This window comes from Acanthisitta chloris, unplaced genomic scaffold, assembly GCF_000695815.1.
Source record: "Acanthisitta chloris isolate BGI_N310 unplaced genomic scaffold, ASM69581v1 scaffold38339, whole genome shotgun sequence".
Lineage (NCBI taxonomy): Eukaryota > Metazoa > Chordata > Aves > Passeriformes > Acanthisittidae > Acanthisitta > Acanthisitta chloris.
In genome coordinates this window covers 1-15,500 of record NW_008692636.1, presented here as the reverse complement: position 1 = coordinate 15,500, position 15,500 = coordinate 1, and the positions used below count along the sequence as shown (strand labels likewise).

At 35.0% G+C, this 15,500-nt stretch overlaps 1 protein-coding gene across 1 annotated transcript in view; it reads left to right on the top strand.

Moving 5' to 3' along the window:
* The window catches only part of FSIP1 (fibrous sheath interacting protein 1), a gene marked incomplete at its 3' end in the record, with an annotated part of 22,233 nt that extends 7,038 nt beyond the window's left edge, over positions 1-15,195 (top strand). The window contains exons 6-9 of the mRNA XM_009082731.1: positions 2,358-2,446; positions 3,142-3,249; positions 9,450-9,614; positions 15,058-15,195. Coding sequence (XP_009080979.1) covers positions 2,358-2,446; positions 3,142-3,249; positions 9,450-9,614; positions 15,058-15,195 — 500 coding nt within the window. The remainder of the gene's footprint in view (positions 1-2,357; positions 2,447-3,141; positions 3,250-9,449; positions 9,615-15,057) is intronic.
* Positions 15,196-15,500: the final 305 nt, after the last annotated feature.

Sequence of the window (15,500 nt, the reverse complement as noted above, 5' to 3'; positions counted from 1 at the left end):
GAAATCAAATTCATATGGTTGAGTAACTTTTCACATGCTATGACATAAGAAAAATAGCTTCAGCTGCCATTGCTGTCAGCTGCAATTGTTTATTTTTTAGTCATCTACCATTCTATTCAAACAGAAGGAATCTATCTTCCTGGTGACTGGCTAAGATGACAAGAACACAATAATTGCATGATTCCTCAAGGCTGAACCATTACTGGCAGCAGAATCTCTGCAGTTTGTAGAATGTGACTGCATGTTTTAATTTTTAAACATGGACCTTGGCTCCTATATGATTTTATCACTTATCTTAGTCCACCAGTATGTGACCTTGACTTTGTGAGCTGGAGCTATGCTGTGCTTTTCATTTCTCTGTCTTCGTGTTGCATGTGTTCATTCCTCCCTTAAAATGAAGTTTGACTCTCAGCTTCCATCTTCAAAATTTCTGTGTTGTGCTGGAGTGCCCTTGAATAGCAATGGCAGGTTTCATTGCCAGTAATGGCACAGTACTGACTTCCTAGGTTTCCAGTACAGACATGGTTGGGAGTTGCTATCACTTGCACTGTTTTGACATGTTCTACGTTCTCCTACCTTGGAAACACATTAAATAGAGATCAGTTACAGCTTGTGAACAATAAATTGCTTAAATGACTTACTATTTTTGCTGGAGGCTTTTGATAAAGTGTCTGAATAGCTGAGACTTACTGTTTTGGTTCCTTTTGGATTTCTGTGTCACAGCTGTCACAAAGGCAGACCCTGAAAAACAGGAGCTTAACTTGTGAAGAAGAATGTATGCATTAGTTTTATAATATTAGTTCATCAGTCTCATCAGGATTTGTGCCAAATCTTTGAAATTTGTACCAAATCTACCAAAACCTGTACGCAAAATTTGTTGAGCTGCAGTCTCTCTCTTACTTACCCATGGCAATTTTCAGTGTATTCTTTGTCTCAGTGATCCGTGTCTGTGACTTCTTTACTTGAATATTCTGAGGTGTTCTGTACATTTACTCTCTCAAAAATGCTATTCACAGTTTGGGAAAGATGTAGTTTGAAAGTAATGTATATCTTGCATGTTTTGTTGGTGTTTGGTGTGTTCTGCTCATTTCAGGATGCAACTTGTGTTTTTATTGGTTGGTACCTTCTTATATGATCCAGTTGCTTGACAGATTCAAGATGTTGCCTGGTAAATGTTAAAGTTTGGGCTGCTTTCAGTAAACAGTTTTGCATTTGAACTGTGATGGGTTTTTTTGGTCAGATCCAGCACCTGAGTCCTTTAAGGTTTGTGTTTAAAAGGATGCATGGAATTTATTTTCTGTCTTTGTCTATTCCAATCTGCTCACTCTGCAAAACAGTTACTTCTGTGTAAACTTCCATAGCCTGGATTCAATTATCTAACAAGTCAAATTATTTTTTTTTGCAGGCAAACATCTCACCCTTTTTTTCAGATATCTGCTTTCTAGAAAAGCAAAAAGTCCCATGCCTACTTTTGAAGTAGTTTTTGAGATTTAGAAATTGGTTGTATTTGCTTAGACTTGTTATTTAATGTGATAAATATTTGCTGTTCATAAAGGAATTGCTATTTTAAACCTGTAAAAGTCTTTGAGAAACAGCATACATGCCTATTTTTGTGTGATTGATAGAAACCCATTGTTATTAGAATATCATGTGGCCATTTAAGAGCTTTACAGCTCTATGATGAGTTTTATTTTTTAACAAAATTTGTTTTATAAGCTGTGTTATAATAATATAAAATATATCATCTGTTTTTCAGCTATTTTATTTAGAAAAATGTACTTGATATGCCTCCAAACAGTTCTGTGGTTTTCAAAAATATTATTGCCTGGTTTTGTACTGATGAGAAAACTTCCGTGCCGTGGCTTTCAAAGCCACCATGTTTAACATTTTTGAGGTCAGAAATTCAGAAGTATTTTAGCCTTTGCAACATTGACTGATCTCATATGATGGAAGGTTAAAAATGAAATTAGATTTTGACAATAGTTGTGTTTGAAATATAACAGTATTGTTTACATAAATAATGAAAACATACAAAATAATTGTCCATCTATTTTAGCCGTGGCTTTCAAAGCCACCATGTTTAACATTTTTGAGGTCAGAAATTCAGAAGTATTTTAGCCTTTGCAACATTGACTGATCTCATATGATGGAAGGTTAAAAATGAAATTAGATTTTGACAATAGTTGTGTTTGAAATATAACAGTATTGTTTACATAAATAATGAAAACATACAAAATAATTGTCCATCTATTTTATATGTTTGCTACATATTTGTATGGGATTACTGTTATTGCAGCTCTTACTGAGTCAGAATAGGAATGATCATAATTTAGCAACTTTTCTTCCTCAAACTTCAGATGTTCCAGGTGAATTAGAAACAAATGAATGTATTAATCCACATAGCAAAAGGAAAAACAATAAGGATTTCATTAAAAAGAACATTGAGGTAAGCATTAATATTTTGTTAAATGTTAACTAAAAATTAGTCTTTAAGTACTTCTGGAGACAGTTTTGCTTTTTTAAATCAGGAACATTAAAAGTTAATTAGGCATAAATTTGAAAAAATCTTTTTGCTAAAACTGTTATTTATGGCAGAATACTGTATAAGAAAGTTCTCATCTTGGATGCTCATATTGGTGAGGATAATACTGCTTCTGTGTATTTGCTAAAGCATACTGAAAACTGAATTGTTCTGTTTGTGCCTGGGCACAGCTTGTTTTAAGGGCAAGTATTTCCTGTGATTCTTTTTTTAAAGTTTGTAAGTTAAAAGAAGATGTCCTTATGCATAGGTAAGGGGTAGGTTGTTCATGTACAACCTGCAGGGGATCTCTTTTGGTCAGAAAATATATCCCTTGATTTTTGTGCTTTTTTTTTTTTTCCTCTGAATACCTAGTGGCTATAATGATTTTTCATTCAGTGAAAAATATTTGCCTCCCTGCTATGTAAAAACCTATCGTAAGATTATAAATTTATTATATGTAGGCTGCTATACTTTTTTTTTTTCTGGAGTGATAATTTGTATTATGACAGTAAGCAAAATTTGGTTGTTAATTTCACAGAGTTAAAAGACTTTGTTTAGGTGGTGTTTGAGCTAATGGAGTTCTAAAGTGTGTTTGTCTTTTCTTTTTGCAAATATTTTAGCTGGCAAAGGATTCGAGAAACCGATTCATTCTGCTTGAGGGAGAAAGGAAAAGGCTACACGAACTATTGAAAAATATAGAAGGTGGAATTGAATTACAAGGTCTCAAGGTATGACAACTTCAGTCTGTGCTGTCCTGTTGTATTTGGCTTATTTTTACAGTAAATTGGAATTTGATCTTAATTCTACCATGAAGTACCTTACTGAGATATGAGAGAAATGCTGGACTTGTCTCCAAGAATGAATTTTCATTGGTTTCTTTCTTAATTTTACTAACATCAAAACTTTAAAGAAAAGTTATGCACAGGTGGAAGGAGCCTTAGTAGCACACTTAGAGAAGATGGCCTGTTTTCTCTGCATAAAATGTGAAGTTGTGGAGTATCAATCTGAGTGGCTAGTGTTGTAGTCTAGGGCAGAAGGGTCAGCAACTACTTTCAAAAAAATCCCAAGAATTTTTTGAGGACATGAACTTCAAAATGCAGCAATTGGGGAAATATACATTGATGAAGCTCATGGCATCAGTTTAGAAAGATAGCATGACATCTTTCTGTGGCTTCCAACTCCCTCTGTCTTAAAAGTATACAGAGGAGACAAAGTTTGCTTGAGTATTAGACATTTATGCTCTAATATAATATTGTTAAAGAGTGTACAATCTGCATGCTACAGTGAGTAGCAAGAGATGAAGTAAATAAAATACCTTTTCTCGAGGAGAATAAAAAGAGTATTTGATTGTCCCATCAATCGCTGCTTCTAAGAGAGTCTGCAACAAAATTATTCCCAGTAATGTGAAGGCATCAAAGTGTCTTTTGATCTTCCAGTTCCTAAGAGATGGCCTTGATTTCTTACTGCATTGAGGGGAATAGCACAGTGAAGGAGTTCCTGGGGCCTCCGTAGTTTTACAGAAGTATCCATATGGCTGCTAGGGTGGCAAGATAAAATTTCATTTAAAAAATGAATCATACTAGGAGCTTAGAGTACTTTTCAGCTGTGTATGGTATTAACCATGCTGAAGATAAGTGTTTTCACAGGATGAACATCCTCAAACAATATAAACTTGACACAACTCTTCAAGAAACCTGCATTTTAATACGTAAAAAGAAACACTGGGAAAGCACTTGCTTTGTTTAAAGGACTTAGGTGACCTTTCTAATTTGCTTTACATAAAAATTTACATTATGTTAAGTCTATAGAAATGTTATGAACTTACACTATATTTGTATATACATTGAATAACAGTACCTAAGAAGAAAGATGTGAACTTTGCACAGAATGAACAAAATATATCCAAGGTCCAATTTCTATTTAATTTATGCAGCTAAAAAATTGGTTTTCAGTTGTTTTCACAACTTAGATGTGAAGGAAAGAGACAAAAGGAAATGCAATAGTATTATTTTTTAATTGTCTCTTCCCCTATTTTATTTATACTTATTTTCTAGTAAGGTGGTGAAGACATCCAAGCGGTGGTGCTCCTCATTACTCTTTCCTGAAATATGTCTAAAATCCACCTTTATAAATTAGTGTTTCAGGATGTTGGGCAAGGAGGTGAGCTCATAGTTTTCTTCATCTGAATCCAAACAGGTTATGGAAACAGAGAACTCACCTACCCATGGTTTGTCACATTAATCCAGTCTGTAATTTACCCAACATCAATGTAATTTTTATGTTGAAACTCATTCAAACTGTGGTTCAAAACTTTTCTTTTGCTCTAGGGAAGCTAGTAAATATACACTGTATTTTGGCATTTTCAGAGGTTTGTGGGGCAAATACAAGTGAAGGAGTCCTTATCAGTCAGGAGAACCCAATGGGCAAATGACTAAGATTACATAAATGTGCATTATTTTAACAGCAATTGTTCTTTCAGTTAGTAAGATAAAGTAGAAGCACAGAAAACATGACCTTCACTGATTGTTGGTATGTGCAAAATTTTGAAGCTATTAGCCACACCCAGTGCTTGTGTTCACCAGATGAAAAACTTCGACTTCTTTAAAATTGCACTAGTCTTCCTGTTTACCTGACATTTGTTCTCTCCCTTTACATAGGATGCAAATATAATTTTTTCTGGACGTGAACACTGAGTTTGCAGACTGTATTTTTTATCTGTGCTAAATACTCACTGTTGCACAGAGATGTTTGACTTAGCCGACATAGTTTAGAATTAAAAAAATACAGTGGAAGGTTCTTTGGCCTAATGTTGACTTAATTTAGGAGAGTTGATTTTTATTGTACTTTTGTTACATATTAGAAGAACAAAGTTAAATCTCATTGGATCATTATTTAATCTTTTATCTGGCCATTTAGAAAAAGAGTCAAGGTATTGGATCTACTTGCAACAGGTTTGGCATTGCAAACTCACTTAAGGGTGACAAAATGTTCAGCCGAAAGAGCACTTCACCCTGCCTTTGAATAGGGGAAACTGTAGGGAGAGGATTCTGGAGAGTTTGGTTTTGGGTTTTTGAATCTTGATGGAAAGGTTGATGTTTGATTAACAGTGCTGTCTCTTCTGTTCTTTTCTGAGCAAGGACATGTTTCAATTTGAGGAGATAGTCCTCCATTTGATAAATGTCAGCATTTAAAGATCTGAAGATGTTTTAAAAAGCCTTCTGTTAGTAAGCGTAACTTTCTGACCCAGGGAATAGTGGCTTTTATTTTTTTTATAGCTTATTTTATTGATTGCAAAAGTCTCTCACAGTGCATAGTTATTAGGTTTTCTTTTTCTTTAAGCTATTGTCCTTCACAGAATTTAAAGGCATTTATGCAGAATACATAATGCAAATTCCAAATAACAATGTGTACCTTTTTTTTTTTTTTTTGGCACCAATTCTCAAGGCATCAAGGCAATGGAAAAGTAACAAAGCCTAAATTTTGTATTTGGCACATGTCACTATCATGTTGGCATGTATCTATAGAGATTTTGCTATTAATATCAGATATTAAGTAGATCACATCACAGGACATCTGTGTTGCTGTATGTTCTAGATGCCATGGACAAGAATGGAATTTTGTGAGTTACTATAGTCTGTACTAGATCATGTCTCCAAAGAAAAAAGCTCCTAAATCTACTATCAAAGTGGAATGAAAGAAAGGATAATAGTTACTTAAATCTTTCTAGTCTGGTGATGGGTTATTCTTCTTCCACATTTGAATTTTATCATGGGTGAGGCATTTCCTGTGGCTGCTATATAACGAAGATCACAAGGAAATTACCAGCTAATGAGTAATCTAGAGAGCTCCAAGCTGACCCAGGTAACTGTTCAGCTGATGGGCTCTTTCATCTTATTTCATTCTGTCTTTTAAAAAGCTGGTGCATCCACATTGGCTGAAATAATATTTTGGAGGCTGTCAGTCAGGAAAGATCTGGCTATGCTGTTTGAATTCCTCTGTATAGTGTGATGAGGATTAGATAACTTCATTTGATGTGGATAACTTCATTTGACTTGTACTACAAAATATGTCAAATATCTAAACAGCACTTCTCACTTTTTGAAAAAGTGTTTTATGAGAATTTAAAATATTTCAGAAGTACACATTCATGTTAATCTAATTGTCAAAGCTGCTGGGGTATACTTTGTTTCAGATGTTCCACAGTAACCACTGACTGTGCTGTTATAAAAATACTGTTCTGAGCTAGCACACAGGAAACACTGACAGGACAGAAGCTTATTTTCCAAGCAAAGTCATCTTTAAAGTGCAAAACAGAATGTGTGTGTCCATTTAAACCTGGAGTAAAGTGACTACTGGAGTAATTTTAGAAATTTGGAGCATGGGCTATAGACACTGATCTGTACCTAATGAGCCCAGTTGCCTCTTAACAAACTCCTGTAGAGGCATTTCTGTATGCTTGCCCTGTGATCTTCATTCTCTGATTAGGGGGTAGTTAACACAGCACAAGTGTAGTACCATGCTGGATACTTATTTTATGATGGTCACTGTCTCACCTCAAGAGATGTTTCCACAAAGCATTAGAGAAAGCATGAAAAAGCATTAGAATTAATTTTGTTTCACAAAAAGGATGGCTCTGTCTTGAATCACTCTCAATTTTTTTTTCTTCCTCCCCTTTTTCTAAAAAAATTATTATGGAGGTAATTTATGACAGGTGTTTAGGGTATGCTCTTTTCCTTTTTGCATCTAGTGTGCTTTAGGGTAATGGGGATGAACCACAAATGACCTCATAGCAGTGGTATTGTAATTGGAAGCTGATACTTCCTCCTCTCATATGGATGCAACTGCTTGAATAGCCAGAGGACTAATCTGCAAGCGGTAAAGGAATGGTGGACATAAATTCCTTGCAACACAGATGTTAGAGTCTTAGGGCAAGGTGCTGGCTCTATTCTGGTAGGAAAAAGAAAGGAAACCAGCAATACACTCATGTCCTTCTGCACATCCCTTCTCTTCTAAGGTCCTACCTGGTGTTTCACTGTGGTAAGGACAGAGATGTAATCTGCTACTCTCATACCCAGTGAATGATGGTTGTACAGACTTCCTTCCTGAGTGTGAGGCAGGACTGCCAAGTTGCTGTGGAGACCTTGCATCTGTCTGAGTGTGAGCTCATTTGTTTGGGTTAAGTGGGTCAAGTTCACTCATAATAAGCAACTGTCTATATTAGAAGTATATATTCATATTTATTATTCAGATGACACTGCTGTCAAGAGGAGAAAGTCATGTAAGTCATGATCAGGAAAAGAATTCTCTGCTTTCTGTCTCTCCCAGTGTTTCTGTGATAACATACTGGGGCTCTAGGAGTATCTCAGCTGCTGACTTCAGAGCAGTTCCTTTGATTTCCTATGGATGCCTCGTTTTCTTTTTTGGTGATACGTTGCAAGTGTGGCATTACATCTCATACCTTCTTTTGAGATTTGGCTCCAGGTGGTTTCTGCCATAGCATCAACCTCTGCAGTGTCATTCCAATCCTGGTTTTGATTAGGCTTTCTTTCTTTTTGACTTCTTTATCAGACAGAAAGTATTTGTCCTATTAGACATAGCTGCTGATTGTATTACTTTTTTGACTTGCACAGGAGTCTGTTGTGTTTGGGTGTGTACCAGAATAGATGTATCTCTGCATTTGCTGCTAGACTTTTCCCAAAGTTATTGGGGAAGTTTGACAAGATGTGTTTGATGTAGTTGAGAACATCTCATTTTTATGCCTGTTCACTTGCATCTTGTCTCAATTCACTATGTGGTCAACTCTCTGTATTGTTCCTTGGCCTTAATCTGTAATCCAGAATAAGCATGCAAATAAGTAGGGCTGAGATGCATGTCATAATACCGGTGATTTAGAATGATGGTGAGGAAATTCCTGGTGCAGTTTTTGGGTGCTGTGCTTTTCTGTTTCAACATTAGCATTGAGAATGTGAGCTTTTAGCATGTTCTTTATGTTTGCTGTTTGAAGTTTGGTGGCGCTATGATTGCCAGACGCTTTCCTCTTCATCTCTATCCTCTGCAATATTGTGAAAGGAGCACAACACTTCAAAATTGCTTTTCATGCCAGCGCCATCAGAAAGTGGTGCTTACTGTGCAGCACTGAACAGCAAGATCTGTATGGAAGTTAGGCCTTGACAAGCAATTATTCCTTCATTAGGGAGTCAAGTCTGCCATGTTAAACAAAGATGCAAACCACAACAAGGCAAGAGTTTGAATCCATGTAAGGGAGCTGTGATTGGCGTGGTGTGGGGTGAAACTGTCTGAAAGGTTTGACTAACCTGGCTAAGAGGCTGATAAGTGAGATGTCTTGTTAAGAAAAAGGGGTTAGTTTTGCAAAGCACTTCTTTTGGGTGTCAAAAACTTGATAAAGGTAGTTGTATAACCTTTGGAAGAATGGGGGGATAGAGTCTGGGACCTACTGGCATGAAGGCAAAGCATCTGGCTTTCAGAGTTTTATTTCAGGGCTTCTGAGTGGTTAGTCTACTGAAGACACAGGCTTTGGACTTTGATAGAAATAAGTACAATAATAGAAGAAATCTGTTTAGGTTAACACAGTACCTTTTTTCCTATAAAGTTTTAACAATGCAGTAGATGTATGTGCTTTCTAAAATTAAAATTAGATATTTATTTTAGAAGTCCATTTAAGTTGCTGCTTGGTTGTATTTAAAAATGAAAAATGCATGCCTCTACTTGTTCTGTCCATATCTGATTTCAGGTGTGTTAGGTGCATGAAAATTTGGCAGATTTCAGCTATAGACTGAGATGGATAAAAACTTACATTTTATACATAAGTATGGTTCATTTGAAAAATAAATACACTTGATGCATAATTGCCTTTAAAGTTTCTTTCCTTTGTGAACGAGGTTAAAGTGTTTTCTGTATGTTTCAATAGGAGAATGTATCTGGCTGGCTGGCACCAGGAGAAGGCTACACACCTAAACCAATGGAATTTCATCTCCTAAATGAGATAGAAATTAAGCTTCAAAAGCTACCATTGGATGGGGATTTTTCTACAATTTCCAGCTCTTGCTCAAAATCTCCAAGCCAGATTTATCAGGTAGGTTACAGAAAAGAGCTTATGCTGCAGTTATTTTTTTTGAAGTGTATGTTGAGATCTGATGTAAATGAAAATACAGCATACATCTGAATTTGTATCTTTTGCATTTTTCTTTACTCTCTTCTATTTATTCTCAAAGTATATGTGTTAAGGAATGGAGTAAAAAAATTTGGCTATAGAAAACATACGGAAAAATACTTGATTCCACACGTTCAAGAAATTTCATGTCCAGGAATTGGTAACAGACATTTTTAACTGCATGAGGGTCTCAGTGATTCTGTCAGCATAGTAACAAATTACCCTTGATACTCCATCTTTGGGAATTAGAATTAGGTTTCTTCTTATCTCTGGATTTCAAAAGTGGCTCTTCACTTATGATCTGAAAGATGAAGTGATGACTTATACACAGTGTTAAAGAGTGTAAAAAGTAGATTGAAATCATATGTCCCTTGTTTTTAATTACCTTAATCTTTTTCCCTTGCCAGCAATATTAAGAACCTTTGAGGTTTAAGCCTTGAGAAATGATTGTTTGAATGTTGTACTTAGAAGACTCCAATTTATCCTATGCCTCAGTAATGTTGCCTCTACTGTAATGGAGCATAAAATTAAAAAAATGTAATTTCTGTTTTGCACTAATTTGCACAAAGCTTGTTGTGCAATTTAGCACAACTTAACAAAAATTATGTAATATTTATAGCTTATAGCCAGAGCAGGCTCTGTAAGAGTGTACGTTGGCTAAACTGCATTTTCGGTTACCAGTGTATGAGAAACATCTCTTTGAAAGGCTAAAATACTTGTGGGGGTTTTTTTCCCCCCTTTTTAAGGGCACTTTAATGTAATTTTTTTTACCAATGTCTTTCTGAACATGAGGTTTTATTTTACCTCTAGTGGTTTTCTGTTGATCAGTTCCAGGGGAGTCACATTTTGATGTTGATCATTTACCATCTGGGATTTAATGTGTGAAAGAACACCTCCCTCTAGTTGGTAGTCACTTATGCAAATGCAGTAGTTACTCAGTAACTTCAGGTTCATGGACTTGAGCTTGCCAATGATTGCCTAATCTTCTGTTCACTCTTATGAGACATCAGCTTGAAGTTAATGCTTATAAATGAACACTCAGTTTGGGAATGTTTGTCCAGGTGGTTGTTGTTGCTTTCATTCAGGTAATAGCTCAGAAGTATTTGAATAGAAACTTACATTTAGGTGTATGCTCATTGAAGAGTAAAGTTTTTTGAATAATACAAAACTTAGCAACCAAAATGCCTAGTTATTTCCTTAAGTTATTTTTATTAGTGAAAAGCAGTTGCCCTTGAACTTTTGTTTGCAGCATATAGAAAGCTTGCAGATATTGTAGTTCTGTATCTTTCATTTATAATTTTAGAAGTAATTAAAACAGTATTAGCCGAGAGGTGCATATTATAAAGCTGCACATTCTTTTCTTCCAAGAATTGCATTAGATAGAACTTTCAAAATGCAAACTCTTAATCACCACTGCCTCAGTGGGAGAGCTGCTTTCTGCCACTTTGAATACTTTGACAGGATATAGGAACTATGCTCTGACTCTGAAATATTTAATAAGTGATTTAATTATCCTATAGTACATTAGTTGAGCGGTTACAGAGGAGCATACAGATTCATCATTTTGTGCAAAGAGTCCAGATGGATTCAGAACACTTTTTCATGACTAATGTTCTCTTTTACACAGAAATGTTTCTCATCAGAACTGTATTTCTCTCTGAAACATTTCTTTGTTCTGGTGCCAAATTAATGAAATATTTAAAAATGCTTCTGTCTTTTTGAATATTTTTTGGGAAGAACAAATTAAGTTGAATGTAATCCTGGAAGACACAGGAAAATGATAGGCTGAAGAATATGAAGTGTAAGACTCTGTGTGATGAGTACAGTTACCAGCTTAAAAAACTGGAAAACTACTTGAAAACAAAAGCAAATGAAGACAGTATTTAAAGAAACAATTACATCTGTCTGCTTGGTTATCTTATAAGGATAATTAATGTTGTGTATTGCATTGAGGAGTTCTTTCATACCTGATTGGGGTTCTTTTATCCAAAAAATATTCCCTTTTTCATTTATAGCAATAGACTTTAGTTAACAGTTTAAAACTAAATAAATACCTCAAAATATAAAAACATTCAGAAGATACACTAATTTTTCAATTAATGAACTCTTTGATAGCCTATACTCCATGCCTGCACTTCACCAAAACAGATAATTTTCACAGGTATTTCTATTTCAGAACATGGTTAGAATCAGGTTAATAAACTGATCAGTCAGTTTTATGCCTCAAGAAGATTGTATGACACTAATATAATTCATTAGGTGGGATTTTTGTTATTATTTATTTATAGAATTGGGAGAAAAGGGGGTGCAACAAATAATTTTATAATTTCAAATATTGGGTATTTCTGGTTTGTGTTATGTTTGTTACAGCTTTGGCTGTTGCTAAGTACTTGTGTTTTCTGTCATGTAATGTGTTTAACAGTTTTATTTTCTACAGATCTAAAAGTCTAAACCACAAGGTAATCTCAAATGGTCTTTTGCTATGTACACTTGCTATATAATTGATACATAAAATGTTTTGAAATATTTGAAACATTGGCAAGAAAATGTTCTCCTTGCTATAATGCTTTCATGATATCTTGACAAAAATGTTGAAAACATTACTAAGCCCTGAAAAACCTTGATTTTATTCATATGATGTGAGTTCTGATCACTTGCTATTCAGGGATGAAAAAAATGAAACTGTAAGAACTACTTCTGTGAAACCAGCAGCTTAATGCTCCATACTGGTCATATCAAATAGATTATTAGGAACAATTATGAAAGCAACACAGAACGAAACAGAGAATATCGCTGTGCTGCTGTCCACATCTGTAGTGCACCATGTAGCTTTACTGTTGTGCAGTTGTGGTCCCTGGATCTCATAACCAGTACTGAAAAAAATGGTGGTCTGGTTACCAGAGTGTTTAGAAGTATTGAATGGCTTCTATGCAAGGAGTGGCTTACACAGAGTTTGGAGAAGAGGTGGAAATGTGATTGAAATGTGCAAAATAGCGCTGATCAGAGGGAAAGTAAATAGTAACCGTTGTGTTTTTGCCATCTCATCTAGATAGAATTATATAATTTGTGAATGTTGATGTCGGAGAAATGTTGAAAACAAGTACTTTTTACTTCTGTTTTCTTGTAAATGTTCATAGTTCAAGTTTTATTCAGCACTATGATAAGAATTGGTTAGGTACTGTGGCAGAAATGAATATTCAAGAAAAGTTTATGGAGAGTAAAGTCATCATGTTCATCCCCATAAAGAATTTCTTTTGATGCTCCTCTCATAATAGAAGCAACTAGGCTTAGAGTCATATTGAGTGTGATGAAAGTAAAAATAATTTCTGATGTTTTTTGTAAAGTGTGAAGGGGTTGTTCATAAGTGCTTGCAGCAGCTGAGCTGTCTGTAAAATGAAACATGTATTACTGAAACCATTTGAAAATTAAGACTAGGACAGAGATCTGCATAAAGCTTTGCATCAGAAATGTGTGTGTTTGCTCTTCATTAAAGGCTGAGTTCATGTAAAAATATCAACCAGTAGGCTATGCATACAAACCCCCAAACAAGATACTGGCATATCTGTTATATATATACACCAGTATATATATATACTGGTATAATATAATCTTTAGTGACTTCTCAGTACCACCAATTGCATATTCCTATAGGTCTATCCATACATTTTTATAAGAAAACATAACTGCAGCTCTGATCCACAGTGGGCTAACTAACTGCGCATGTGGCAATGTTTCTACATATGCAGAGGTCAAAAGATTGTATTTAGAAATGTAATTGCAGAAATAGCTGTAACTTTTAAGAAAAAGAAATATGATGCCATTGTCTTCCTCCCCACCCTTTCAAAAACAGTTTAATTTATATTAACCACTGGAGGAACAAAGCAGTGTAAAAGCAATTCCTCTTATTAGAGGGAGCTTCAGTTGTTATAGTTGTTAGCTGCATTGCCAACTCTGTGTTTATATTGTAAATGCAAAGGTCACATCCTTGTTTCATTTATTAATACAGAAGTTCAAATAAGTACTTTGTTTCTTTCTGTTCTGTGTGTCAGTCACACAGATTTCTTGCCACTGAATATCAAATTTAATTTAAAAAGTTTTCTGTAGTTAGAAGACTTGCTTTAGACAGTCAGTGTTAAGAATTTCTCTTTGGGTGTCCCACATTAAACTTCAGTCCAGTTTGGAGAGATTCTAGTCATTAACAGATGGTGCAGTTTATATCTCTGTAAGTTTACTTGCATTGTGGTACTGGCAGCTATTGCAGATTGTAAATATATATTCAAAGATTTGTCCCATGTTAAAATAAGTTTATTTTCATGAAGCTAGTGGTTTGATTTAAACATCATAACTCACAGATTTGCTTGATGTTTAGAGAAAGTTTTTCCAGATGCAGTTTTTTATATATTGTAGTTGAGAAATTTTCCATTGAATGTGGAATTGCAAAGGTCATTTTTCTTTCCAATTAGACATGCTACTTGGAGTTCTTTTCCTTGAAGGTGTCTATTAAGGTTGCTTGAGCTGCTTCTGAAAATATGAATGAAGAGAGTATGTTTTTTCACATATCATATGGCTGCTCATATTCCTTTGGGCTGAATTGACTAGCAAGGTGTGGGGAGGTTTTTGGTTATTTCTTTTTTGCCCTCTGCCGTTATCTGGTTCCCTTGGATTCTTTATAGAATCTTTAGTTTGCTAGAGAAAGCCCTGTTTTTTTCTGATTACAACATAACTTTGCAGTTTTGTCAGTACTTGTCATTCTTAATAATCGGAATTACATGCAGTATTGAACCTGGAATATATTCAGGACTGAAACAAACTTCCGAATCCAATCCAAAACTGCTGAAAGATGTGAGAATGTGTAACCCAAATATTTAATAATGGTTGGGCAACTAACTGCAATTTACAGGGGGAGGGTTATTTCTTATTTACCATGATATCTGGTAAATAAAAGGGATTGTCGTTTCAGGTCAGTTCTTCCTTTCCCTTCTGGCTTAATTCTGATCCCAGTATGATTAATAGGAGTCGGATTTGAAGAAGTCAGTCAGTCTCCCCTATTCTCAGTGCATATTTATTGTTGTAGTAGAATTTAAGCATCAAAATATTAGCTCTGGAGACTAAGAAATTCCTCTTAAAATGCAGAGAGTAAGAAATCCTTTATCAAGTCTAGCTTGATGTTTAACTATTGTATTTGAAAATGTGCATCATGAAAATGATGCATTTGCAGAATTTGACATCGACAGATTACTCTAAGCATTTCAGCATTTTCCCTAGAGAAATCAGAAGCCCAGCCCAAACCAGCACATCACTCCTCTGGCTATGAAGCAATATAAAGTCATATATTTAACTTGTGTCTATTATTTCTTTTTTTTAGGAGTCTCTGATTTATGCAAACAGAAGACTAGAAGTAGTTCCAGGTGAACCGGTTCTGCGAGACATTAAGGAAAAACGTAATCAACAGAATCATCTGAAAGAAATAAATCATCTGCTGGAATCCCTACGGAGAAATTATGTAAGTTTCCTATTTTTGTTGTATTTTTCTTCCCTCAGTCTGAAAACTTTGGAGTTTATCTTTCCACTTGTCTTAAAATAAAATCCAGTTTTTCAATCTTAGGTAAATTCCTGGAGGAATCCCCAAAGAAATATGCAAGCAAAAGTCTCAAATATTTTTTCTTAATCGGGGAAACATATTTTTGAGTTCTGATGCAATGCATCCCATTAACATTGTGTCCTTCAAACTCATAGACATTATTCTTCTCTCTTCCTCCTCAGACGGACATAGCATAAACAATAATACATGAATTATTATATATTATA